This window comes from Vicugna pacos, chromosome 5 (assembly GCF_048564905.1).
Source record: "Vicugna pacos chromosome 5, VicPac4, whole genome shotgun sequence".
Taxonomy (NCBI): domain Eukaryota; kingdom Metazoa; phylum Chordata; class Mammalia; order Artiodactyla; family Camelidae; genus Vicugna; species Vicugna pacos.
Window position 1 is genome coordinate 90,821,894 of NC_132991.1, and position 27,320 is coordinate 90,849,213.

At 53.5% G+C, this 27,320-nt stretch overlaps 1 protein-coding gene across 2 annotated transcripts in view; it reads left to right on the forward strand.

Annotated features, from left to right (window-relative positions):
- The window catches only part of DGKD (diacylglycerol kinase delta), a 101,697-nt gene that overhangs the window by 59,677 nt on the left and 14,700 nt on the right, over positions 1-27,320 (forward strand). For both annotated transcript variants that reach the window (XM_072961865.1, XM_072961866.1), the window contains exons 4-21: positions 7,588-7,692; positions 7,969-8,101; positions 8,955-9,061; positions 9,444-9,569; positions 9,755-9,857; positions 10,458-10,620; positions 13,028-13,136; positions 16,093-16,232; positions 17,153-17,237; positions 18,133-18,227; positions 18,335-18,434; positions 18,510-18,789; positions 20,097-20,246; positions 21,128-21,256; positions 22,487-22,583; positions 24,506-24,616; positions 26,122-26,218; positions 26,322-26,429. In XM_072961865.1, the coding sequence (XP_072817966.1) occupies positions 7,588-7,692; positions 7,969-8,101; positions 8,955-9,061; positions 9,444-9,569; positions 9,755-9,857; positions 10,458-10,620; positions 13,028-13,136; positions 16,093-16,232; positions 17,153-17,237; positions 18,133-18,227; positions 18,335-18,434; positions 18,510-18,789; positions 20,097-20,246; positions 21,128-21,256; positions 22,487-22,583; positions 24,506-24,616; positions 26,122-26,218; positions 26,322-26,429 (2,238 nt within the window). The remainder of the gene's footprint in view (positions 1-7,587; positions 7,693-7,968; positions 8,102-8,954; positions 9,062-9,443; positions 9,570-9,754; positions 9,858-10,457; positions 10,621-13,027; positions 13,137-16,092; positions 16,233-17,152; positions 17,238-18,132; positions 18,228-18,334; positions 18,435-18,509; positions 18,790-20,096; positions 20,247-21,127; positions 21,257-22,486; positions 22,584-24,505; positions 24,617-26,121; positions 26,219-26,321; positions 26,430-27,320) is intronic.

The following is a 27,320-nucleotide window of genomic DNA, read 5'->3' on the forward strand; positions in this document are numbered from 1 at the left end:
GCTTGGGGGCCACAGGTGTTTTGTGGTGTTTGGCGGGAGTAGAGGGGTTATTGGCTACTCTCCTACTCTTGATTCTGCCTCATTAGGCTCCCCTTTCCTGGACCCGCAGCTGGAGGAGACAGGCTTTTGGTGAGCTCTTACTTTTTTTCTGTACCCATTGGTGTTTCTGGCTGGTTTCTTCAGCTCCATGTCTAGGATGTCTGGGGCTAACAGAGACCCCAGGGAGCTCAGTGCCCTGTCATTCCTCAGGCCTGAGGCTTCTAGCCTGTCAGCCCTCTTCTCCTCACCCTTCGGAGCCTTCTCATATTTTTTTAATGTCTAATGTCCAGGGTTTTGGTTGTCCTTAGCCAGAGGAACAAGGGAAAGTATGTCTAACCATCTTCCTGGAATCAGAAGTCCACTGGTTACTGTTATAATTTTTTGAATCTGTGAAATCTGACGACCCAGACGGCATGTCTGCTCCGTCTGCTTGCCCTGCGTGTCGTGGCCTTTGGACCATCCCGGTCTCAAGGCCTCACATTTATTACTGCTGAGGTTTTTGGTTTGGCTCGTGGCTCCAGCATGACAAAGTTTGCAGGATCTCAATCTTTTTGTCATTTAAGGTCTCATTTACAAATGAGGGGCAGGTCCAAATCTGTGGTTGGAAATTACTGGACAGGACATTACTGTGAATCACGGACTGCCCTTGTCATCATCCCCCAGATGGTATTTCCCCACCCTCTGTTTTGAACTCTTGGGAAACCTGGTCAGAGTGAGAGGAGCAGCGGTCAGATGACTCAGTAGATGTCCGCATCATCCTTGTGCTGATCCTCAGGCCAGATCCCTGCCAGAAAGGAAATGTGATGTGCCAGACACCGCTTGTTCCAAGTGAGCCTGGGGGAACTCCTGGCGACTGCCTGTTCTTCCCTGCCTCACCCTGCCATTCCTGGCATTGCTCATATGGCAGTCCTGCCGGGAATCCAGGTGGGGGCCGCTATTGGGTAAAGGTCAGGGGCCAGGCCTGGAGACAGCCGGCGTGGTGCCCCCTCCCACTTCGTGGCAAGTCACGCAGCAGTGCCCACTTAACTCTTCTGGTACCAGCTCCCTTATGTGTGTTGTGCAGAAGATGGAACAAGCAGACACCTGTCAACACCTGGCAGATTTCCCAGGACCACTGAGGGCCCGGCCAGGGCTTCCCTGTCGTATCAGCTCCTGTGTGTGTGGCTCGGGTGTCTGCCTTCTCCACCGAAACATCATAGCTGTGTGTTTCCAGCATGTTTTCCTTGATTTCTCAAGGATCTCTGCTGGTGGTTTAGTAACTCCTTGGCTAATTCTCCCCAGGACGTTGGGAGCTGTTTGTCTGGCTGGATGTCTTAGACTCATTTGGAGTATCTAGTATTTTCTCGTATCTCCTGGAAGATCATCTGTATAAGAGGATGGAAGCAAAAATTAATAAGCAAAAAAAAAAAGAGAAGTTTTAAAGTTCTTTTTTGGTCTTTAGCATGTATTTTAAGCTTAAGACTTTATTGAGGTATAGTCAGTTTAGATTGTGTCAGTTTCTGGTGTACAGCACAATGCTTCAGTCATACATGAATATGCATATATTAATTTTCATATTCTTTTTCACCATAAGATATTGATACTACAAGATACTGAATTTATTTCCCTGTGCCATACAGTATAAACTTGTTTACCTATTTTTAAGACTTAAAAAAATCTTTTTGAATAGATAATACATGCATATGATACAGAGATCAAAAGGATGAAAATGTATAAAGGAAGCTTTCCAGCCCCTCTAGGCTAGGTTACTTTTCCCTCTGCATACATGCTGTTCCTACAGTTTGCTTTGAGCACTTAACGGCACGTCTGAGAGGTGGTTCCCTGTAAGTGCATGAAGGGTAAGTAGCTTCAGTCTGTTTAGGGCCGCGTAGTCTTCCAGTGTATGAGTGTCACCCCCAGTCGTACGTTGGTCAGTATTTGAGTTGTTTCTCTTGTCTTTACAGTGAACTTGCACGAGTAACCGTGTACGTACTCCATGTCAGTTCCCGTGCGGGCGTATTTGTAGAAACACTATTGCTAAGACAGGTGTGTTTTAAGGTTTGCTGCATTTCACCAAATGTTCTCCAGAGGAGTTGCATTGTTTACACCTCAGTGTATGAGACTCACCAGAGCATGTTATCAAACTCCTCTGTGAATTTTCTAGGTTAAGAAAAGGTACCTTGTAATTTTAATTTGCGTTTATCTTATGAGTAAGGCTGAGCACTTGTTTCATTTGTTTAGAACGCACCCAGTATTTTACTGTAGCTCTGCCAGTCTCTCGTGTCCGTCTTCTTTGGCCTCTCTCTTACACATTGAGTTGACTAGCCAGGCTTTGTCTGAGGATCTGGGCAGCTATGCCATTTTGATTCCGTTACATGGTTAGTTTTATTCCAAATTCTGTATTCTTTTTACTGAAGTACAGCATACATGTGGAAAAGTGCACTGAGTAGACAGACAGCTTGGCAGATGTTCCAGATCTAGGAACAGTCATTAGCAGCCCCCAGTGGCTCTCCTTTGTGCCCCTCTCCCCAAAAGCTACTGCTAGAAGCAACTAGCTTCTCACCCCATAGATTAGATTTACTTTTTTTTTACATTAATGCATAATGAAATTATATCAACAGTATGTGTGTTCACTATGTCTGCCTCTTTCAGCATTGTGGAACTCATCACACTACGGCAGGTAGCAGCAGGTGGCTCATTCTCGTTGCTCTGCGGTTCCATTGTATTAATATATTACTGCTGATTTATCTGCTTTACCGATACAGGGCATCTGGGTCGTGTCCAGTGCAGGCCTATTAGGAACAGTGGTGCCAGGAACATTCTCGCCTGTGTCTTGATGAGAAGGATATGTGTTTGCCTTTCTGTTGGGCCTGTGGGTGAATTGCTGAGCTATAGGGTGACTGGAAGTTCAGCTTTACTGTTTTCCAAAGTAGTCGTCTCCGACTGCGTTCCCAGCAGCACTGTAGCAGAGTTCTCGTAGTTCCGTGTCCTCACCAACACTTGATGGTGTCTTTTGACACCAAATGCTTTTTTAGTTCAGCTGCTGTGGAAGGTGGATCACACTGGGGTTTTAATTTCCACTTCCCAGATAACTAAGCAGTTGGGCACCTTTTCATGTACTGGACTCGCCATTTGTGAAGTAACTGCTGTGAGATAACTGTTGAAGTCTTTTGTCCCTTTTCCTGTTAGTTGCTCTGCTTCTTTCCTTACTGATTTTTAAGTTCTTCTACCTTCAGGAGAATTCCAGCCAGTGTCTTAAGAACTCAGATCTGTTTATCGGGCTTCTGGCCTGCCTCAGAGGGTCCTGTGAGAAATGCTTCTGCCTCTTCCCTGTTCTTCCTCTGATGCCTTTTCTGTTTCATTTATTTGTTTTCTGACTTCGAGGTCTGTGGTGTGCCTTTCACTCAAATTCGTGGGTTTCCGCGTAGCTGCCGTCTTCCTGCTCCGTTGTGTCACTCTGCTCTGTGCCCTGGTGCCGGGGCTGCTTGTTCCAGTCACAGCCCAGCCTGCTCAGTCTTGGTGATGTCACTGATTTGTCCTGTCAAATTCACTTTAATACCCAACGTTTAACTTGCATTTAACTTTCAAGTTCATTTTGTTTTATGAGCTATTTCTTACTGTATACATTTGCTTGGAAAATACAGTGTATCTTTTGGTCCCTACAGTCTTTTCTGTGTGAGGGTGAGGTTTTGGGGAGTTCTAACTTTTTCACACCACTCCGTGGTTGCTGGGAGTTACAGTGCTGGCTGCAGTCCAAACTGATGGGCAGTCTCGTTATTCCTTAGGGCCTCTCCCCTGAATCCTGCCTTCTTCCCGCTCTGGTCGCATCCAACACCTGCTTTTCTCCTGAGTTCTGTCCTGCCCTCTCTGTCTCCACAACCAAGGGGTGGAATAGGAAATTCTGTCCAAGAGTTCTCTCTCAGAAACAGCCCATGTTCCTTTCCTCCTGAGGAGACCCTCCCACCCTCACCTCTCCCGTCGGGCCCCAGGGTGTGCGGCCTGCTCCCTAGGGTTTGGGGAGCTTCCCCAGGGCTGGAAGGCTGCTGAGGAGCCTGCAGGAGACCAGGGGGAGAGGAAGTGGCAATCATGACCCGTCTTGAATTACGGAAATACGGATTTCTGTCTCGGCGGTGGTAGAGCGTGATCAGAGTCATGAGCTAGGAGTTGGACTTTTGGCCCCAGAACAGTCTCAGGAAGATGTTGCCCACAGGAAGAGCCAACTTTTGTTTCTGTCAAATAGAAAATACCCTAAAGTCAGGACCTAGAGCTGAAATAGCACCGAGGGTGAGGAGGTGCCGGCCTCAGCACTGTGCCGGGTCCCCGCCCCAGACCTCACAGCACTAGGAGGTGGCGCCACCATGAATAGCCCCAGTTGTCAGCTGAGTGACAGGAGGCAGCTGCTCCAAGTTGCAAGCTTGGCAGGGCTTCAGGCCTGGGGTGTGCCCCGAGCACCATGTGCCGGCCCTGCTGGGTCCTGTCTACGTCTGTTCCCACTCAGCTCGGGGACAGCCTGTCAGGTAGCCTGTCATCTCCCCTTTCCTGGAAGAGAACCAGCCAGTCAGTGGCCAGGTGGGGTTCAGGTCAAGTCTGTCTGAGGCTTCTTCAAACAGGCATGAGAATTAAAAAAAAAAAAAAAAGACTGACAACCAGGTTCTTGGACATTCACCTGTTGGTCAGTGTTATTCTCTGTAAACAGTTGCACAGATGAGGAGATGACATCATTTATCATTTGTTTCACTAACTCACTGTCTTTAAACACAACCATTTTGTTGATAACTTGCTGTCCAGTGGTGCCCAGTACCCACGAAGCTGTTTCAGGAAAGCCCGCTCCTTTGGCACGTGGAGGATGGTGGGCCCACGGGTCCGTCTTCCCAGATGACATAGCTGAGTTCTGAAAAATGTGGGCATTTCGTTGCATTAAGGTTGTCACAGGAGTAAAACAAGACCTAAAGCAGAATGGGAATTAAAAAAACCTCACAGTTCTCCTCTGTGAATGTCATAGTGAGTAACTCCTAATATAATCCTCGAGTTATGCAAAATAAGTTACTGTCTTTCTGTAACTGTATTTATTATGCTCATAAAGCTGTTCAAATGTTAAAACTCACCCCGAGTGCATAATAAAGAAGTGTTTGCTGAGATTTTGTAGACAGTTACTGATGAAAATTCCCTATACACTGACCCCAGGCCATTGGCAGTTGCCAGCCTGCCGTGGCTTTCCCTGACTGCCCTGTCCAGGGCACCCACTGCCCCCTTACAAATGACCCACTTCATCTTCAGTGTCTAAAGTTGCTTTCTGGTTTGTCTGTTTCTCCCCAGTGTAAGTCCTGTGTGAGTAAGAACCTCGTCTGCCAGGCCTTGGAAGCCCAGGTCCAGAGCAGACACTCAGCAAGCATCCGCGGGGTGGGTGTGTGGTTGTCTCTGGGAAGTGGGCGGGTGCTCTCCACGCGTGAAAGAGCGGCTCCTTCCTCCCAGCAGAGGAGGGCACACGGCTTCTCCCCATCTCCCCGCACCCTCTCCTGTCCTTACCTCTTCCTGCACCCAGCCTGGCCTCTGTGAGGACTTGTCCCAGTTACCCTGGTTGTGGAAGAATGAGCGGCATCGTGCATTTGTGGCCTGGTTCTAAGTGTCCCCTTCTGTGATTAAGCTTTGTAGGAAGTTTATGGAAGTCACTGAAGAGATCATCTATAAAACACAGTTTCTAAATTTTCTGAACCAGAAAAATGATCATCTAGTGACTTAAGTTGCGTGTTCCTAAATTAGAGCTTTCTAATAAAAATGAAAGCTATAAGATGGGCAAAAATCCAAAAGTTAAATAACATATTTTATCAGAGAATCCGTGAGGAAGCAGACGTTTTCCTAACACTGCTGGTGGGAATGCAAATGATACAACCCCCGTGGAGGGGAATTTGGCAATAGTAGTAAAATTACATATGCATTTGTTCTTTGTCAGGGCGGTTCTGCTTCTAGGAATTTATCCCCAAAATACCTCGGTAAAAATGTGAAGAGATCCATGCAAAGGCTGTTCATTGTGGCTCCTTTTGAAACAGCAATGTAGAGTTTCCATGAATAGGGAGCTGGTTGAATGGACTCTGGTGCCGCTGTGCAGAGAGGCAACCGAGCAGCTGTAGGAGAGAGTGAGGAACCGCCGTCCTTGCTGAGGAGTGATGGGCGGGATGCATGCACTTGACCTTGGACAGCCCCGGGTGAGGGGCACTGGCCTTCTGCACAGTTGAAAATCCACATATAATTTGTAATCGGCTCTCCTTTGCTGCAGCTCTTCCCTGTCCATGGTTTGCGTCTGCTGATCCAGCCAACCACGGATTGTGGAGTGTTTGCCATTGGAAAAAAACCTGCATATAAGTGGACCCTCACAGTTCAAATCTGTGTTTTTCAAGGGTCAACTGTGATTAAGTTAAACAAGCAAAGGGTGGAGAACATTGTCTGTGGTATGCTACTGTTTTGAAAGGAGAGAGTATGAATATATACTTGTATTTGCATGTGTCTTAAAAACGGAAGGATAAACCATACTTTATTTATTACTAAAGTGACTTGGGGGAGGGAGGGAACCAGCATGAGAGGACACATACAAAAGCTGTGCCTTATTTTGCCCATTTGCCTTTGAGACCATGTAGATATTTTACATCACTATAAAAAAATGTGTAAATTTATAACTTTTAAGAATTTTGATAGACATTGTCAGATTTTTTCCCTAAAACATTTATACTCTGCCTTCTATTAGTACCTGAGGAGGACTCTTTTCTCTCACACCTTGGCCAACACTGGGTTATCGTCTTTAAGAACTGTGGCCCAGTCTGACAAGTGAAGAATGGTTTCTGTTTCACTTGTGTTCCCCAGCAACTATAGTGATCAAGCATCTTTTTACTCCTTTTTTAGCCATTTCGTATTTCTTCTGTGAAATGCAAGTTCATAGCCTTTTTTTTCTATTGATTTATGAAAACTCTTTTATGTTGTGGATGTAATTTTCAATTGTTGATTATTACCAAGTTTGTGACCTGATTTCCAGTTCAGTTGTTCAGGCCTGACTATAGTAGCTGGTTGTTGATCTGTTGTCATATATTAAAAGTTTTTAAAAAAACATTTATGTATGATACATTTGAAATGCTCATGAAATTCCCAGAGTAACTGTGGACCAGACTTTCCCTGAGCTGTTCAAGTGCTGATCAGTTTTTCAGCTCTTCAGAGCGATAGAAACTTTGTTTTCTTCTCCTTTTTTGAGAATTTCCTATGGCTGGTTACTGTGTCTTAGCAGTAGATAGTTGGCAAATGTCCACTTAACATTGATTTTTAGGGAATGTATAATTAAATTTGATTGCCTTTTTGGTTTGAGATTGTTCCTGGTTTTTAATGACCCATGATAACCATTTTTCTGATCTATTCGGTCGAATACCTGAATGAAACAGTACTTCTTCATTAGGAAAAATACACACACACACACACACACGCACGCACGCATACGGTGAAAGTAGGTTTTAAAAAGAATTTTCATAGTCGCTAGCATTTGTCCTTTGCTCATGGATGTATTGGATATGTTTCTTGTTTCTTTCCTAGGTCATCACTCCATGTAGGAAACTCATCCTGTGTGCTGATAACAGAAAAGAAATGGAAGATTGGATTGCAGCACTGAAGACTGTCCAGAACAGGGAGCATTTTGAGGTTAAAGAAGAAAAACACCCCTTCTTGTTGCCCTCCCCTTAGTGTCCTGCCGCGTGGGGGCCGTGCGGTCTGGAGCGTTCTCAGCACACTCCTTGTAGCCCGAAGGCTCGGGGCTCATCCTTCGGGCCATCAGACAGCGCCCTCGTCCTCCTCTCCTCCCTTGGATTCTTCACTGAATCTCGTCCAAATTACCACATCAGAGTATCAGAGTGTTAAGCTATCACTTAAGCTCTTAGAGGGCCGCCTGATCTTTGCCGTCTTTGTTCGCGCTTGTAGCCCAGCCAGTACAGCATGGACCACTTCTCGGGGACGCACAACTGGTATGCCTGCTCCCACGCGAGGCCGACCTACTGCAACGTGTGCCGTGAGGCTCTGTCTGGGGTCACGTCCCACGGACTGTCCTGTGAAGGTATGGGCCACTCGTGAACCTGTAGGGGAAGGTGGCCTGAGGCTTGACGTAACAAAGCCTTAGAGATCCGGACATCGTCACCTTGGGCTAGTCAGGAGCAAAGTGATTTTTATGACTCCATGCTTATTTATTTTGCCTACTGAGGGGTCTTGGATAAATTATTTTTTTATAGTAATGGAACAGAGTAGAAAGGGAAGTGGTAATGAGATATGAAAAGGAAACATAGGGGACACGGAAGGAAAAGAGACTTAAAATATCTGTCGGCCCCCGTCCCTCTCTGGGTAGACTGGGTTGTGGATTTAAAATTATCTCCCACATCTAGAGGGCGGGGCTACAGTGTTCGGTCAGGAGCAGTGGGCAGGAGCAGAGAAAGGCAAGCTGTGGTCTTTGGCCCAGTTCGCACTTGCTGCCTGAATTTGGACAGCTTGTGAGCTTAATGGTTTTTACAATTTAAATGTTAGGAAAAAAATCAGAAGACGACTGCTGTTTTGTGACACAGAAAATCACGTGAAATTTAAATGTCAGTGTCTGTATGTGAATCACTGTCCGCGGCAGCCCTCGTGTTGCGGGGGCAGAGTCGTGTGTGCAGCTGGCCCACGAAGCCCTGAGCTGCTTGCTGTGTGGCCCTCAACAGAAAGCCTTCCGACCCTGGGCTGGACTGGACGCCTGGTCTCGCCGTAATCAGTCTCTGCCCGTATCCTGGTGGTATAGTTTATCACTAGACTAACCATGTATGTTGGTTCCCAGCTTTCCCAGAGAGCAGGCTGTTCATCCCAGACCGCTGCCTCCATCATGGAGGCCCCCCCGGAGCGAGGCTCGGGGTGGGGGGGTTAATGTGTCCATTCTCCCGCAGTGTGCAAATTTAAGGCCCACAAGCGCTGTGCTGTGCGTGCGACCAGTAACTGCAAGTGGACCACGTTGGCCTCCATCGGGAAGGACATCATTGAGGACGAGGACGGGGTATGCGTGGGGGACCGGCCCTGCGGCAGGGCTCCTGACCCTGCACGGCCCTCCCAGTGCTGGGGCCAAAGGGTCCCCACTCCTCTTGGCCTTTGCTCAGTTCTCTTCCTCGAAAGGAATGCGGGCAGGGTTTCCTTTGAGTTGGTCACACTGGTATTTGGGGGCGTGTGGGCCACTGCACCCCGAGCTCTGTCTGGTCCCTGTGAGTCACGGGTGCCTGGCCTGGGAGTGGTGCTGTGGACAGCTCTCTGCAGACCCCTCCCCACCCCTGTGCTGAGAAGACCATCTTAGTTAAGCTCATTTTGGAGCATTTTGGCTGAGGGCCCCCTTGGCCCGTGGGGAGGGCTGTGGGGCCGCCCCCAGCGCGGTCTGTGGTTTGCAGATCGCCATGCCGCACCAGTGGCTGGAGGGGAACCTGCCCGTGAGTGCTAAGTGCACGGTGTGCGACAAGACGTGTGGCAGCGTGCTGCGCCTGCAGGACTGGCGCTGCCTCTGGTGCAAGGCCATGGTGAGTGTGGCCGCTGGGGCTTTTGCCACGGGCACCATCCTTCCGCTGAATCTTGGTGAATTCCTGGGTGGGAACACAGGCCGCTGGCTCTGGAAGTGCCTGCTCCTGGAGGTGGGGCTGGGGAGAGTTCTGGTGTGTGGGAGGGAGGCCGGTGGCCCCCTGTGACGTGTGGGTCCATGTTTCAGGTGCACACGGCATGTAAAGAGTCCTTGCTGACCAAGTGCCCGCTGGGCCTATGCAAAGTGTCTGTCATCCCACCCACCGCACTCAACAGCATCGATTCTGATGGTGGGTACCACCTGCTCCCTCACCTTCGCGTTTCCTCTTGCTTCTTTCTCCAGGCCTTCTCCGTGTGCCTGCTCTGGAGTTGGTTACTGTGGGTGGTGGTTTGGGGAGGTGGTCGGAAAGAGGTCAGGTGGATCCATTTGGCTGTTGAGTAGAAACTAAGTGTAAGATGCTTCTGTGTCTTTGACACGAGCTGTTGAAGTCGAGCTGTCCGTCAGCTGGTCTCCACCTAGCAGTTGATGCTGAGCAGCACACTTCCCTGCCTGCTCTCGCTGGTCCAGATGGTACGTGATGATGCACATTAACAGTGTTGGGTCAGGAAACTGGGGCACGTGTCTCAGGAAGTCAGCTCTGCCAGATGGACAGCAGGGTCTGACTTTAGAGTCCTGTAAATGTGGGGTCGGACTGCACAGGGCCTCGCTTCCCTCCACGCAGGGAATGGCCTTGTGGGAATGTGTCAGTTACACTCTTGCTGGTTTCCTGGGCGGGGCATGTAAGTTATAGGTCCCTTGGGGGTGTCTACTTGTTACATGATTAAGAGTGCCCCTGGTGTCTTTCACGGCTCTCAGATTTTCTTCCTTCCTTTTCCATCCTCACACCCAGGCTTCTGGAAGGCCACGTGTCCTCCGTCCTGCACGAGTCCATTGTTGGTCTTTGTCAATTCAAAAAGTGGGGACAACCAGGGTGTGAAGTTCCTCCGAAGATTCAAGCAGCTACTGAACCCTGCCCAGGTCTTTGACCTCATGAACGGAGGACCACATCTTGGGTAGGAAGCTTGTAAAATACCTCTTTCTTGGAGTTTAAACAAATGTTTGAAGATAATGCCTCCTTATTTAACAATTCAAAAATACAGAAAAATTTAAATAGGAAATAGAAGTTGTTTTTCTTGAACTATCCCCTCCCCAGATTCCACTGGCAGAGATGCCACTCTGAACGGGTCATAAAGTTGCATGTCTGTCCAGCTTTCGGTGTGTGTTTCTCTTAAACTTGGGGTCTTCTTTTAATGGTGTTGCAGACAACAGTGTGGTCAGGTTTGATGTCAGTAGTTACAGATCTGCCTCGTTCTTTTCAGCGGCTGCTGAGTATTGAGGAGGAGGCCTTTCTCCAGTGAGGCCAAAACAGGGGTTTTTCATTTTGGAGGACACACGCATTCCCTCAGCGGCAGGTGCACTGACAGATGTGCAAGGCCCAGTGTTTGGGGCAAAGTAAAAGCTTCACACAGGTGTTCTTTCCAGTTCTGTACAGTTTATCGGTTTGTGGAAAACGTGCTTCTGAAAATTTTGGCATTTGAACTAACTCCTTCGTCATTTGGAAGCACCCATGCAAGGTGGGCCTCCTGGCGTGGGAGGGAGATTGTCCAGCACGTTTGTCATGGAAAGCGCCTGTGGAACCTGCTGTCTGGTGTGTGTTCTCCTGGGAGGCTCTGGGGAGTGTGTTGCTTTGGAGCCAAGTGCTTCTGTGATGTGAGCCTGGGGCCGGGCGGAGAGGGAGGCGCACGGGGCTGCTGGGGGTCTGCCGTGTCGCTTTCCCCCTCGCAGCGAGGCACAGTTGGGGAATGGTCACCCAGGGCAGCTTTCCAGCCTGTTGGCACTCCTCTGGGCTTCCTCCCTGCCGAGGGGGTCACCCCACCCTGCGGTGATGCAGTAACAGGCTCAGGCTGCTGCTCCCCCCGCGCGGGGGTGTCAGAGGAGGCGGGGAGGCGGCCTCAGACGGGCGGGCTGCGTGGTAGGATCCGAGAACGAGCACACATTCATTTTGAGACGCACAAAAGCCCTCGAGTTTGTAGTCAGCGTTAAGGACGAGACAGGACCACTTAGGTGCAGACCCACAGAGGTGCAGTGGGGCTCGGTTTAGAACATTCCCCTTTCTGGGAAGCAGCCTTGATCTCACTGTTCTAACAGGACTTAGAGATACCACTTCATCTTCCCAATTCCTGGCCTTGACGTGTCCCCTCCTCTCCAGAGGGACAGGCGGTGGTTTCTCTCCTGGCCAGAGAGCCAGTGCAGCTGCCGCTTCAGGACCTCACCTCTGTTTATGCCTCGTTTACGCCATGTCGTTTGTGCCTGCCTGCTGTCCGAGGCCTTCCTCTGGCTGGGACTGTGCTAGATGGCAGGCCCGTTAAGGTGGCGCCCTGCCTGCAGGGGGTGGGCACCCCAGGGCAGGTGCCCTGTCTCTCTGGCAGTGCGGTTTGCAAATTCTTTGGGAACCGAGGGGCTTGTGAAGCTGATGGGCGTATCCTCCCATTCAGTTTCTCCACTGGGCTAGCAGTTGGGAGAGTTAGTTTTAATGGCGGGGAGCCCTCTGTGCAGAGGTGAGGACGCAGTGAGGGGTGGGCCAGGGTGCTGGCCGAGAGATTTGAATCTTCCCTGGAAACAAGCAGCCACTTCTAAAGCTAGACACCCGAAGATGGGAAGATGACACTAGAAGCACAAACTGGAGGTGCCCTGAAGGAGATGTGAGTAGGTGGGAGGCTCTTGCAGGGGTCACGAGAGAAGCGGTGGAGGCCTGCACTCAGGGGACCCTGGGGTCTGGCCCAGCGACCAGGTAGGTGGTGGTGCTGCCTTTCTCTGAGGAAGGAAACCTAGGACCAGGAGGTGCCGTGCAACACCCAGGCGGCATGTCTTGGTAGACAAGTGCAAGTGCTGTTCTCCGGGAAAGCCTAGGGGTCATCACTAGGGTCATTCGGGTCATTCAGGGTCATCAGCATCTGAGTGGCCCCTGAAGCCAACGTGGGGATAAGGCTACTGAGGAAGAGGCTGGGGAGTGAGCGGAGGCTGCAGGTGTCTGGGAGGGACACTGCGTGCAGGGGGGCAAGGTGACCAAGAGGCGCACAGGAAGGAGACAGGGGAGCAGCGTGAGTCAGTTGCCTGGGAGGACAGAATGGCTCAGAGGGACAGGGAAAGTGTGGACAGCAGCCTGCAGCCTTGGGCTCCTGAGCGGTCTGTGCAGGTGCTGGCTGAGCGCGGGGCTGGAAAGTGGGCCAGGGCCTGAGGATGGGAGGTCCCTGGGGCAGAGCCTGAGCATACCTGGGCTCTGGCCTCTAGGAGGCCTTTTCACAGGAGGGTGGGGTCAGCCATGAGGCGTGCAGAGGGGGCATCTCAGGTCAGGACTAACTGGCCATCATTTGTCCCTTAGAATGGACCTCATTTCATTGACGTTACGTTTCTCTGCAGCTTACGCTTATTCCAGAAGTTTGACACGTTCCGGATTCTCGTTTGTGGTGGGGATGGCAGTGTTGGTTGGGTCCTTTCTGAAATCGACAGCCTCAACCTTCACAAACAGGTACTTGGGTGTGGAGGGGCCCAGCCCCAGGGAGAGCGATGCCACCAATACAGAGAGGCTGTGCCATCTCGGGTGACGCACCTCGTCCCCTGGGGCCCTGCTCCGAGGTCTCAGAGGAAGAGCGGAGAGGTTGATGGCGTCTTGGGGCCCAGGGGCTGGACAAAAACAACCCTGCAGTCCCCGAAACTCCCAGGCAAGGGCAGCTCTGGGCGCAGCTCTTTACTGGATGATGATGTAATCTACTGCCGGCTGCATCCTGCTGCTGAGAGGTATACTTGAACTTTAGGTCAGAGTTGGGGTTCACTGGACTTCGTGGGGCTTTCTTCTTGGGTATTAAATTAAAAATAGATTTTCCTGATTTTTAAAAAAGTGTTGATTGATTTTCTACTCCAGCTCCCTCATCCTCCCAAATAATTAACCACTGCTAATGTTTATTTCAGTAACTATCCTTCAGACTTCTCTCTGTCAAACTGTGTCTGGTACAGTGTGTAGCGCAGCTTTGTTTAAATGGACGCATGCCACCCATACAGTAGCATATTGTATAGTAACACTGTGTGTTTTAAATCAGTTTTTAATAAACATATTGTGGGCGCCTCTCGCTCCACCAGTAAATGGTTTTCCAGTGGGCAGGGCAGCGCCAGCCCTGGGTTAGCGCATCTCCCATCATTGCTGGACTCTTAGATTGCTTCATAAAGACAACGCTGGTGGAAACCATGTACACACGTTCCCAATTATCTTCTTTTGAAGAGTGCCCAAATTTAAATTTTGGTAAGCAGTGCCAGACTGCTGTCCATCAGGGCTGTACCAGTTTACATTCCTGATGCTCATAAAACTGCCTTTTCTCGTATGCAGTCCACCGTACATCTTTTTAGTTTTTGCCCAGCTTAGTAGACAAAAAAATGGTATGTTCCATTCTTATTTCATTAATATTGGAGAAGTCAAACATATCCTCAGTTAACTGAATTTTTAAATGAATCAGCTGTTCATGTTTTTTAATCTAGTTTTCTATTGGGGTATTTACCTTTTTAAAAATTGATTTCTCAGAATTATTGTTATATTAGGGATGTAAACTCCTTGTTTGTCACTTGTCCTTCAGTGTGCTGGTGGCCTTTGTAGGTGAGGTGGACCGTCTGCTGTCAGTATTTAGCTGTGGGCACAGAAATTGACGGCCTATGTGCCCTTAACTCAGGGAGGCCCATTGCTCAGGAGAGAGCAGTGCCACCTAGTGGTGAAGTTAGGGTAGTGCACTTAGGTCCAATTTTTAGTTTTGTTCACTTCCAGGATTGTTGCCAAGGTCACTATCGTGAGTCAGGAATCCAGGTTTTCAACATTCAGCTGACTTCTTTGAGCATTCATCTCCTTTGGCTTCTTTGTGGCACTTGGTCCTCTGGTCACTCCATCCGTCCCCTTCGGTGTTCTCGTCTTCCCGGCTGCCCCTTCCCGCCCACCCTCCAGACTCCCAGCCTCGCCTGTTACCCACGCTCTTCTCCATGGGTCCTCTCAGCACCCGAGGGCTCCTACTCCATCTCTGTCCTGGAGACATAGCTGAGCCCAGGACCAAATCCTTGCTGCCCCGGACCTCGCTGGATGTCTCCTAGCGCCTCAGGCCTGGCCGTTCCAGCTCTGACCCCCAGCGCCACCCATCCCGCGTTCCTTGCCTTGGAGTCTGAAAATACCATCCCGCAGACGTCCAAGCCGGAGCCCTGCCAGTAGTTCTTGATCCTTTTCCTCGCTCCCCTCCTCATTCCTGGTGGATCCCTGGGGCTCAGTCCTGCCACCCAGAGTGTCCAGCACAGTGGTGGGTGCTGCTGAGTGCGTCTCAGCTGACCCTGGGCTCCGTCTGTCCACTCCTCCCCTCGAGGGGTCCTCCCCTCGAGCAGTTCCGGTCACACACAGTTCCTGTTGGGCCTCCCCTCCCTGAGGACCTTCCTCAGGGCAGTTCTGCTCCTGCGCCCTTGCTGAGTGCTCTGCAGTGGCTCCTTGGCTGAGGATAAGGTCCAGGCTTCACAGTGCAGTTTATCAGAGGCCCCCGTGTGGCTCCTCCTTCCTCCTCACTGCCCTCCCCTCGCTGAGCTCTGATGTGGCGGCAGGGTCGTGTCTCCTGGAACACCGCTCTGTCCCCACTGCCTGCTCCTTTTCTTTAAGGCTCCAGGAGGCCAGTGCCGGCTCCCTCTGCCTCGTGCTGGGGCTTCTTGTCCTCACCTGCTCGGGGAGGTGGGGCCTCTGCCCAGCTTGCTGTGCCTGGCAGGGCAGCGGGGCAGGTGACCGTGGGCTGTGCTGGGCTCAGGGAGGACCAGTGAGCTGCGTATTGGGCTCGGAGGTGGAGGCTCTCAGGCAGCCCATGCCTAGGGAGTTTCCTCAGTGCTGAGCTGGCACAGTGGGGCTTCCATGGGGGGCTCTGAGGTGGGAATTCCAGGTGGAGGGCGAGGCCTGAGCAGTGTATGGGGTCTCTGTGGAGAGGCAGGTGGAGGGGTGTAGGCTGAGCGCCAGGACGTTCTTGAGTTTGCCGGCCAGGCTGTGGAAGTCCTGGCATCTGTTTTGATAGGACTTAAAGCCATTGACGATGTTGTTAGGGGAGGAAGACGACACTAACCATGTTTCTGGAAGGTGATCTTGGCATTAGTGAGATGCTGTGCTGGGTGGAGGGGCAGGCAGAGGGGAGCCATGGACAACTCTTCAGGGGCTCAGGGACTTGGCAGTCAGGGGCAGGGCTGTGGCCATTGCTGCAAAGATGGGGATGTAGGTCAGGGAGGTCGTGGCAGGTTGATTGTCAGATGCAGCAACAGATGAGAAGCGGGTCTGGGGCGAGGGATGGGTTTTTGTCGGATTAGAGAGACGTCTGTCCTGCCCAGTGGCTCTGCCTGGAATGAGAGCCCCACACTGTTTCGGATCAGACCTCACACACAGGCAGTAAAGGAAGGGTGTTTGATGCTGTGTCCTCCTCCCTGTCTGCCAGTGTCAGCTGGGAGTGCTGCCCCTTGGCACCGGGAATGACCTGGCTCGCGTGCTGGGCTGGGGTTCGGCCTGTGATGACGACACCCAGCTCCCGCAGATCTTGGAGAAGCTGGAGAGAGCCAGCACCAAGATGCTGGACAGGTGAGTGGAACGCTCTCCTGCCACTCGAGCCGCCTTGAGCAGGTGTTCTTAACCCCGGGTCCCTGGAAGCCATAGGCTCTCTGTGGTTACTTGTAAAAATTTGACCTGAGCAGAACGTCTTTTTTCTGGTGGTCTTTATCTTGTAATCAAATCATGAAAGAGCTAACAAACAGAGCAGGTTAGGAACCGCGCTCCAGAGTGCGGAGGGCTTCTCACCAGGCCAGGCCCGATCCTCTGGGCCATTAGGGGAGGTGGCCCAGTCTCCTCTGGCATTGCAGCCTCATTTCATATCTGTCAGCAGAGGCGTCCTTATCGGACACGGTTGAGAAGTCCCGTGTTTCCAGAAGAATCTAAGTTTTGGCTAATTACCCCCTGTGTCTTTGAAAATCCTTTGGCATCCTCCTCAAGTGAGCTGCTTTTAGTTTGAGCTCATGTCCGAAACCCCACTGACCACAGCCTGCGGGAACGCGGTATTGCTGAAAATGCCTCGTTGTCTCTGCGAGGATCCTGCAGCTGCGATTAGCAGGTGTGATTTGGAACCTCTTCCTGCTGCCTCTACCATTTCTTCTCTGTTGAAGGAGCCGTATAGGCCTTTGGAGGCTGTGAAGTGCCTACAGCCCCGGGAGAGCTGGCTGAGGGCTGAGTGATTTTTAGCTCTGAAGAGGGGGAACCCTGCTTTTTCCCCGACGCAGCGTGATAGGGTACCTTGCACCCCCTCAGGGGCCCTGCAGGGTCCAGCTGGCTGTGACATTTGTTCTCAGCTAAGTGAGGAGCCAGGTTAGGGACATGGGAGACAAGGTAAAGGGCTTACAGATAAAGTTAGAATTGTGGTAAGATCAGGTCCCCAGGCCATGGGGGAAATGCAGGGCCTGCCTGGGGGGCTGGAGCCGACCTGCTGAGAGCTCCCTTTGTGTGTGCAGGTGGAGCGTCATGGCCTACGAGACCAAGCTGCCCCGGCCGGCCTCCTCTTCCACTGTCACAGAAGACTTGAGTGAGGGTTCCGAGGTATTTCCAGTGGCCCCACTGTGTGCTCACATTGTTCTGCACCCCCACCCATCCCCCCACCTCCCAGCCTCATCTCGCGCTCTGGTCCCTCCTTCACATCCACGCCACCCTTGAAGTTAGTCTGTGCTGGTTCAGTGTTTAGCTTTGTTTTCATCTTATGGGGGTATTTTGTGATTTAGGGGTTCTCTTGGGGCCCAGACTTTGTCCAGACTGGTGCAGTGCTGGGTTCACACCTGCTGGCAAGCTGGCTGGTGGCTGAGCAGGAGAGAAGGCTCTGCCGGGGCCTGTCTCCCTGATGGGCCAGGTACAGTGGGCTAGGGCTGCGGCCCAGTAAACCATGGCCGCCAGGCCACATCTGCCCAGGCCTGCTTTGACCTGGCCTGTGAGCAGAGAGTAGTTTATACATTTCGAGAGAGGAAGGATATTTGTGCAAAGCCTAAATATTTACTGCTGGTCAATAATCAAGGTTGCCACAGCCTACGGAGAGGGCTGGTCACGCAGGTGAGAGCCCCACTTCCACTGGCAGCAGTAGGCTGAGCAGGGGACGGGCCAGGTTCCCAGGCAGGCAGAGAAACATGTCCACTGTGGGTGAAGCCTGGGTTAGGGAGCCCTGCTCTCGCCTGTGCTGCCGAGGAGGAGCGGGACTCGGGGTTCTGGCCCCGCACAGGCCGGTGATGTGACCTCAGACTAAAGCAGCACGACCTGCTGACGCGGTTTTAGCAACGTGTTCTTTTTTGTTAAGATCATTTGTCCACAGCCCCGTGAGGCTTCTGAAACCCTTCAGATTAGTGTGAAGTGGGCTGGGCCGGGCCAGCAGGAGAAGCAGGGGAGGAGGTCACCAGGTTTCCCTTCTGGGGACTGACGGTCGCCCCGCCCTGTGGGGGGTTGACTGCAGGTGCAGCAGATTCTCTTCTATGAAGACTCGGTCGCGGCCCATCTTTCTAAGATCCTGACCTCCGACCAGCACTCGGTGGTGATCTCATCGGCCAAGTGAGTGCCCGGTGGCCTCGGGGAAGCCAGGGGTCAGCCGCCCTGGACGCCCGGTTCCTAGCCGGAACTGTCTCTCTAGAAGCCTCTTTCCGCGTTTCCTCCTACAGGGTGCTCTGCGAGACGGTGAAGGACTTCGTGGCTCGGGTGGGAAAAGCCTATGAGAAGACCACCGAGAGCTCTGAGGAGTCGGAGGTCATGGCCAAGAAGGTCCGTCCTGGCCCCTGGGTGGGGGTGTCGGGGCGGAGCGGCACCCCCTCCACTCCTTCCTTTATCCCCACCCAGTGCTCTGTCCTGAAAGAGAAGCTGGATTCACTCCTCAAGACCCTGGATGACGAGTCCCAGGCCTCGTCCTCTCTGCCCACGCCACCGCCCACCATCGCCGAGGAGGTGGAAGACGGGGATGGGGCCGGCAGCGGCTGCGGCTCCAGTTCCACTGGGGACCGCCCCGTGGGGTCAGTGTGCCCGGCCCGACCGCAGATCTTCCGTCCCCGGGAGCAGCTTATGCTGAGAGCCAACAGCCTGAAGAAGGCGATTCGTCAGATCATCGAACACACGGAGAAAGGTAGCTGGTCTCCTGATAAGAGGGGCTTTCTTCAGGCGAGTACCGACCCATCCCCGTTTTCCTGAACGTGGTGAGACAGCAGGCCTATTTAAGAGCCACGCAGGCGACTCTGGGCTGCCTGTCAGGGGATAGCACCTCCTTCCCCAGAGCCTGCTCCCCACACTCGTGTCCGAGTGGCCAGCAGATCCGAGAGGGCCCCCCCAGCTGGTGGAAAGGAGCCTCGTGTGGTCACAGGCAGCGAGCATGTTGGGGGACCCGCTCCCTGGAGGGGAGTTCTAATCTGCAGTGGCTCTGCCCGGGAGCAGCCTGGCAGGCGTGGGGTGTGCAGCTTGGCCTTGTCCAGTTAGAGGTGGGGCTGCCCCCGGGGTGGGGGCCTGAGGAGAACCCTGGTGCTGAGAACCAAGGAGCTCTGAGGACACCTGGAAAGGAAGGCCCTGTCCCCAGGAGGGAGGTGGGCCCGGGCCAGAGATGGTGGACGAGGTCAGTTGATGGAAAGAAAGGCTAGGACAGGATCAGAGGCCAGGTGAGCTGGGGTGGTGGTCAGAGAAGTGGGGAGGAGCCTCTGCACCGTGGTGTCTGGGGCAGGTGCTGGCTGCAGTGGTGGAGGGGGCCTGGGACCTGGACAGGTCAGCCCCACGTCCAGGGTGCCACTGCAGGCTGTCCCCGATCAGCAGTCTTGCATAGGATTCGAGACTTGCCCAGTTGATCACTCCCTTTTTCTAGACTCCATTCCCTAAGCTTTGAGAACGCTTAGAAACATGCACCTGACATTGACCTGTGAACTTCATTGCCTCCAGCCCCACCCGGACCCTGAGATCCCTCCTCAAGATTTTTCTTGGCCTCGGTCTGTCTGCTCTCTCATCACCTGTTAAAACCCACCTCACACCTTTTCCGCTCTCTCTTGACCCGGTTCTCTTTGAGCGGATCGACCTGTATCTTACAGGGAGAACAATAAGGTCGTGACCTCCACTGCACATCGCTGTGTGCATGGGGCCCTCCTCCTGCTGACGGCAGGCGGGGCCCTCGTCACGCTCCCCTCCGGGCTGCTCGGGCTCCTGCCCTGTCACCCCTTCCCCCCATATCTTCCTCCTCCCCAGCCTGTTGGCACAAAGGCCCGGGTGCCTCTTGTGCTGCAGTGTGCCGGGCTGAGGGGGAAGCTTTGGGTCTAAGCCTCCGGCGGAGACGAGGTTTGCAGGGAAATCAGTGAGAGGAGGTGGGAGTCCGTGTGCACCAGGAGCCCCATCAGCTGCCAGCATCTGTGGGTTCGTATCCTCACGCTCAGGCACAAACGCCTTTTCCTTGTGCAGCTGTCGATGAGCAGAACGCCCAGACCCAGGAGCAGGAGGGGTACGTGTTAGGTCTCTCTGAGTCGGAGGAGAAGAAGGACCTGAAGTCGGACGACAGAGTGGGCCGGGGCGAGAGCTACGGCGCTGCCAAGGGCAGGAGCCTCCGCAAAGGTACGGCAGCCCTGGTGGCCTGCGGCACCGCGTGGGCCTTTGGTTCTGTGATGGTCAGAAGCTTGTCCTGGGGAGCTTTAGGGTGCCTCCTCACAGTTGTCGTGGCCAGCTGGCAGTGGAAAAGGTCAGAAACACACGACTTGTTCCCACGCGTGTCTGATGTGTACAGTTTGTCGGGTGAAGGCCCCGCAGGCGGGACCCTCGACAGGGAAGGGCCTTACTGCTGAGCCTGCACTCTCTTAGGACCTCCCTGTGCGCCCAGGCCCAGCAGGGCGCAGGGCCAGCAGGACCTCCCTGTGCCCCCAGGGTCCTAACCCAGGGCTCAGGGCCTCCCGCCTGCAGCCAGCCAAGCGCTGCGTGCAGTTTGCTTCAGGTGGCCAGGTGCCCCCTAGCCCTGTGGGCCAGCCACCTGGGGACCCTTACCCTTCTGGAACAGCCCTCCAGCTCAGGCTTCTGCTGTGAAGAGGCACCCCCCTCCGCTGACTCCATGCAGCGCCCCCACTCGTAGCCTTCACAAGCTGCTGGGAGGAATCTGCCTGTTCCCTCCACGCGCATTCCTGTGCAGAGCTCCTCTGCCTGCAGGGACCCCCGCAGCCCTGCCTGGCTAGGGGCTGGCCCCTTGCCCCCTTCCCCGGTCTTGTCAGTGCAGCCTCAGCCCCCTTCATGGCCTGTGTCTCTCTGAGGGGCATCTGAACTGACCCACCTCTCTGTCCCCTCTTACTCTTCCCCTCTCTCTGGGCCTCGTTCCTTAACTCACACTCTGCCTCAGGCGACCAGTGCTTGTAACCACTGCTCCTTCCCTTGGCCCCTCCGCCTGGTCACTGCTCTGATGGATGCTCCCAGTGTTCAGTGATGGTTTATTTTCTGTTCTGTTTTTATAGTGTCCAAGTCCCCGTGTGAAAAGCTGATAAGCAAAGGAAGCTTGTCCCTGGGCGGTTCAGCCTCTCTTCCTCCGCAGTCAGGAAACCGGGACGGCCTGCCAGCACTGAACACCAAGATCCTTTTCCCGAGTGAGTGACCCCCCAGTGGGCCAGGGTCGCCAGCACCGCACTGCAGCCTGCGTGTCTGGGGGAGGGGTGTAGGCGGGGTGCTAACCTGCCGACCCGCAAGGCCCTGGGCCCATTGCTCTGCCTGGCACTGGGTCTGAGGGGTGAATGAGACGAGGTCCCTGTCCTCTAAGAGTTTCTAGGCCCACAGGAAAGATGGGCACAATTACGAAGCTCCATCGCAGAATGAAAAATGCCCTTATTTATGACAGAGGGCAGGTGGCACCTGAACTTCTGCCTTAGGAGGGTCCCAGGAAGACGTCAGTAAGGAGGTGGTACTCAGGCTGAATGCTGACAGATGAATAGGTGTTGGCCGAGTGAAAAGAGGGGTGGGCGGGTGGTGGTGGGGAGCCTGAGGTCACCCCGTTACTTCCAGCGTGATTGCAAGGGGAGCACAGCCGGCCACCAGGAGAGCGGGGCCCAGCCCCTCGCTTGCCTGCCTTTTGGGCAGGATGAAGTCAGGGGAGCTGGGATGGCGCTTCGTGTCTTCACCAGGAAGGAATGGTACCAGGGGTTGAGATTGCTGATAGGACCCTCCTTAACCAGCTTCAGGGAGCCTCCTGAGGCCTCCTGGGCCAGTAGAGCACGTGCCACACTGTCTGCTCCCATCAGTGATTTGGCAATTTCTAGGTGAACCTCAGCTGAATAGAAAGAAAATTCCAGAAGTTCATGGAAGAGGCTGAATCGTATTTGGTTAATCAGTAACAGGTTTTATTGGAAGGAATGAATTGTCAGAATGTTCAAAAGCAGGGTTCCATCTCAGCCTAAATATAATTTAAATGTTTATAAAAGGCGCAGCTCTCCTGAGGGTGCTGGTCACTTGGGATGTTCCTTGATGGTCAGCTTTTCTCATAAATCAGCCTTATAAAGCCGTACGGTTGCACCTAAGTTCGTTGTAGTGCGAGGTCATTTGGGTGGAGATCGTTAAGTTTAACAAGAACTATCTTGATAAGCTGTTTTCTAATGTATCTCGTACCACCCGGTGTTTATTTTTGTTCTGTGAATATGGATTTATGATAGTGATTTTTGACCTGAGACTATTAATTGTCAAAATTTGGACACTTTTATACATTATTTTAGAAACATCTTTTTGTAATAATCTTCTGAAGAACGTGTCCGTCAGCCTCAGGGACCCCGTTCCTCATGATTCAGTAGCCCCCAGCCAGTGCCGTCTCCCTGTTTCCTCCCTCACAGGCGTTCGGGCCGGGATGTCTGGTTCCTTGCCCGGAGGTTCAGTCATCAGTCGCTTACTGATTAACGCCGACCCCTTTAACTCTGAACCAGAGAACCTGTGAGTATGGGCTAAACCAAGCGGGCACGCTGTTAACCAAATGCTGGAGTATAGAGAACTGGTTCAGAATTCATTAGAGAGATCTGTGAGCAGTGGGTTAGGTGAGCTTTTCCCAGCTGGTGGTGTTAACTGATAAGGAAAACCTAGAACTTGTGAGGCCTCAGCTGCAGGCCGTGGTTGGGAACGTCCCGCGATGGGACGTAGCCTGTCCTGGCGCGTCCCTGGCTCCCGAACGTGCCCGACATCCTGAGGTTTCGCAGGTTCGGAAACCCTGCTGGAAACAGGTGGTGGTGTCCTCTCTGGTGTCCTTGCTGGCCCCGCACCCTGCCTTCTTTCTGTGGGTCTGCTGCTCCCCCGTTAGTGTCATGGTCGTGGACCCCTGGCGGGAAGCTCCTCCTCGTGACCCCCAGGGAGACGCTGTCCTGGGTTCAGGCTCCGGGAAGAAGGTTCTGATGCCGCCCTCTGCCCAGCGTCCACGGTGGTGAGCACTGCCACGCAGCTTGCTCTTGTGTGAGCGGAGGTCGTTGCGGGGACAGATGGTACTTTGAAAGCCCAGGAAAAGATTTTCTTTTCTGCTGACTGATAGCAAGTTCTGGGCAGCTGGTGGCTGATGGCACTTGCTTTCAAGTTGCCAACCCTGTGTGTTTGGCGTGGTGGGGAGAGTACGGTGAGAAATGTGTGGTTTAGAGACTCTGGGTTTTGGAAAGCAGAGCTGAAAGCGTGCCCAGTGACACCAGTTAGCCGAGAGTGGCCTCAGTTCACATCCCTGCTCCGGTGCTGGCCTGCCGCGTGCCTCAGCGTCCTCGTCCCCCGCCTAACACCACCACCCTCCTGTCTGCTCTCCCAGGGCCCCAGGGGGCTCTGATCCCGGCCCTTCCTCATGTTGTTTTCCTCACGAGGCCAGAGCTGTACCTCCCATGAGCAGCGTCCCCAGGGGCCTTGAACCAGACGTCTGTGTCTGTCATCCGAGATCACAGAAGCTACACGCCCAGCAGCGAAGGCTGTTGGTTTCCTCCTTCCCCTGGGGAGACACAGACTCGTCTCTTCCCTCCCCCACGAGGTGTGCCAGGGGTCACCCATGGGGGCGAGGCGCTGGAGTGAAGTCTCACCAGCAGTAGACCCGGGACGTGGGGCTGGGATGGACGTTTTCAAATTTGGAGACTTTGGGTCTAGGGACATTTTGTGATCTGGGATTAAGTATGTGTGAGTGTCTGCCCTGGGTGTCATCCGGTTAACATTGCTGCTGGGAACGTGATGTGGTGCAGCTGCTTTAAACACAGCCTGGCACGTCCTCAAAGCCCAGAGTGTCCACGTGGCTCAGCAGTTCCACTCCTGGGGTCCACTGAGAGAAACAGAAGCACATGCACACTGAAGCGTGTGTACACGTGTTCACAAATTAGGGCCCAGCAGTGGAACAACCCAATGTCCGTCCGCCGAGACACGGATGAACAAATGTGGTGCTCCCTGCGATGGAAGGAATGCTGTTTGGCCATTAGCAGGGACGTGGTACTGAACACGGATGAGCTCTGAACACGTGCTCGGTGGCCAGAGCTGGATGCAGAGGGCAGCATGTTGTGTGATTGCATTTGTAGGAAACGTCCAGAATTGGCAATCCAGAGATGGAAAGCAGATTAGTGGTCTCTGGGGCTGGGGAGGGGTTGGGGCTGATGGCCAAAGGGTGTAAGCTTTCATTTTGGGGTGATGAGATGTTCTAAAATTGTAGTGATGGTTACATGACTCTGTGAATTTGTTAAAAATCATTGAATTGTACATTTTAAATGTGGAAATTATATGGTATGTGAGACCGTTACCCCCAGAAAGCTACGTTTTGCTCTCAGGAAGAAACACGCAGAGGGTGGGGGGCTGTGAAGGAGACTGCCTGTGCGGGGTGGTTCTGACTGGCCCGAAACCCCGCTTTGCAGAGAGTATTACACCGAGAAGTGCGTCATGAACAACTATTTCGGCATCGGCCTGGATGCGAAGATCTCCCTGGACTTCAACAACAAGCGTGACGAGCACCCGGAGAAGTGCAGGTGGGAGGCGGCTTCCCTGCCTCTCCCCTCGGCGCGAGGTCGCCCCTGGGTCAGCGCGTAGAGCGTGCGCGCAGCCAGAAGGGGACGCGCGCCTGTGTGTCCGTGGCCACGCCCGCCGGGCAGCCGTGTCGGAGCAGGAAGAGCCCCCGAGGGGCTTCCCTGGGGCGTTCAGGTCCTCATCCTAAATTGCCCTGTACTCACACCTGCCGCCTGGGGAGAGGATGCAGAGAAACGGGAAGGCTTTCCTCCTGGGCTGAGCTAGACGTTCCTCTCCTCTGGGAGGAACGGAAGGGGAAGTGGAGAGCTAATGTCTCCCTCCCCGCCCTGCAGTGAGCGCCTGGAGGCGAGGCGGTGCAGCTGTGACGTTCCAGGGGGCCTGGAGACAGGGACAGGCTGGTGCGGAGCTGGGGCAGAGGACAGTGGTTGACATAGGAGTCGGGGTCCCTTGCGGGGGAGCCTGCAGACCTGCCCCTGCCAGGTGCCCTTGTCTCCTGGTGGGGGGGTCCACACTCACGCCCAGGTTGCAGCCTGGTGGTCCTCCCAAGTTCTGTGTGGTCAGACCTTTCTAGGAGAACAAAATCAGGCATAAGAACTCAAAAACCTCAGAGCTCTGGGACTCTGGAGTGACGGGAAAGGCTCAGAGGTCGCAGGGGCAGCCCTGCTGCACAGCACGTGATGGGGCCCGAATCATTTGAAAATACCCGTTAGTCCACTCGTAACTGAAAAGGCATTAAAATGCATATAATCCGGCAGAACAAACCAGGTGAGGGGCAAGACCGTGTGTGGTGTTTTTAGAACCTTGGAGCCCTGGTATCACCTTCCCTGAGTTTGTATCTTTGAGAAGGTCTGCTTAGAAAATTCCGCCTCGACACATCTGTCCTGAAGAAGTGATTGGGAACGTGGGCAAAGAGGCGTTTACCAAGGGCCTGTGCTGCGCACTTTGTGGGGCTCAGGCGTGGGAACAGGCAGCCTCTTGTCAGAGGGGTTGACTCATGAGTGACGTGGACGCGCCCGCTCAGGGTGCCGGGCCCCGGGAGTGGCGACCGTTCCAGCTGTACACCCAAGTCCTCGGGAGGACCGAGGAGCCACCCTGGGGCGCCCGTCGTCAGTGCTTCCAGACGTGGGGCATGAAGGTTATTTTCTCCCTTGTGCTTGTCTGCACTTTCCAAGTTTTCTACATAAGCGTAGTTTTTTAGCTGGAAAAATCATGATTCATACTTTTTTGTGAAGTTCTGTAATGTCTTAAATTTTTAACTTTTTGAGAGTATGACTACTTTCTTGGAACTGTTACTTTCTGGCAGAATTTCCTGTCAGTAAATGTGTCTCTAGTACATCCCACTTGGACGCGTGACAGGGACCCATCCTTCCTTGTCCTGTGGTGTCACGGCTGGAAGTGATGGCCGAGTGTGACGGATCTGGGAGGAGGTGCCTACACATTCCTACGCTTGGCAGCAGCGACTGTGGGTAACTGAGACCCACATCAGTCCTTTGCTTTCCATGCTTAGGAGTCGAACCAAGAACATGATGTGGTATGGAGTCCTCGGCACCAGGGAGCTGCTGCACAGAACCTATAAGAACCTGGAGCAGAAGGTCCTGCTGGAGGTGAGCGCGAGGTCCCCCTCCTGCCCCGGGCAGATCGCTGGGAGGAAGCCCTGGCTGACGCTGCGTCCCCCTTCTCTCCTTGCCCCGCGTCTCTCCTGCTCAGTGTGATGGACGGCCCATCCCGCTGCCCAGTCTCCAGGGGATCGCTGTGCTCAACATTCCCAGCTACGCCGGGGGCACCAACTTCTGGGGGGGCACCAAGGAAGACGATGTGCGTACGGGGTGCGGGCGGCCCTGAGCTCATGGGGCGGGGTCGGGAGGTCACCAGGGAGGCAGTTGCTTCAGGAGTGTCGGCTACTTTGGGCCCTGGTGGGGCTCTCCTGGTGAAGCAGAGGGAGGGATGAACATGCCCTTGTGCTGGCAGTGGGGGCGCAGTGGGAAAAGGACAGACAGGACCCCACCTCAGAAGAGGGGAGGCCGAGCAGGGCAGGTGTGGTCGCAGGTGTGGCATAGCCCTGATTTGGGGCTATCTGGTAAGGCTTCCAGGAGGAGGGTCATCTATACCCAAACCTGAAGGGTGACTTGGGGTTGGCCAGCTACGGTGATTTTCGGGGGACGGTGGGAGCAAGTGGCAGGAGAAACAGTGTATGTGAAGATCTGGTGGTCAGGCAGGGTCTGGTGTGGGGAGGGGTCCTCTGATGGTGTGTGCCCGGGGCAGAGCGCATGGAGGTTAGGACTCACGTGGGGCTGCACGAGCCAGGGAAGGAGTTTGAAATCTGCTGAGGATGTGGAAGGCATTGCTAGTCTTAGCCAGAGGCCCGGCTCCTTTGTGTGTAATAGCTACTGACAAAGGTTAATACTAACTGTGTGCTTGACATGTGCTGGTCGCTCTTCTGAGCACTGTGCACGTTAACTCAGCCCACGCGGGAACCTCCTGCAGAACAGACCAATGTTAGCCCCGTTTTACAGATGACGAACCTGAGGAGGAGGGAAAGTAACTTGCCCGAGGTCACCTGGCTAGTAAGCGGCAGGTCTGGGATTCGATCCCAGGCAGCTGCTTTCAGGATCTGAGCCAGAGACCCCTCAGCAATGTGTTGACCCCATAGCTGCTCCTTGTAGGGGGCCTGTCTGGCTTTTACCAACACAGCAGCCTCGAGAGTGA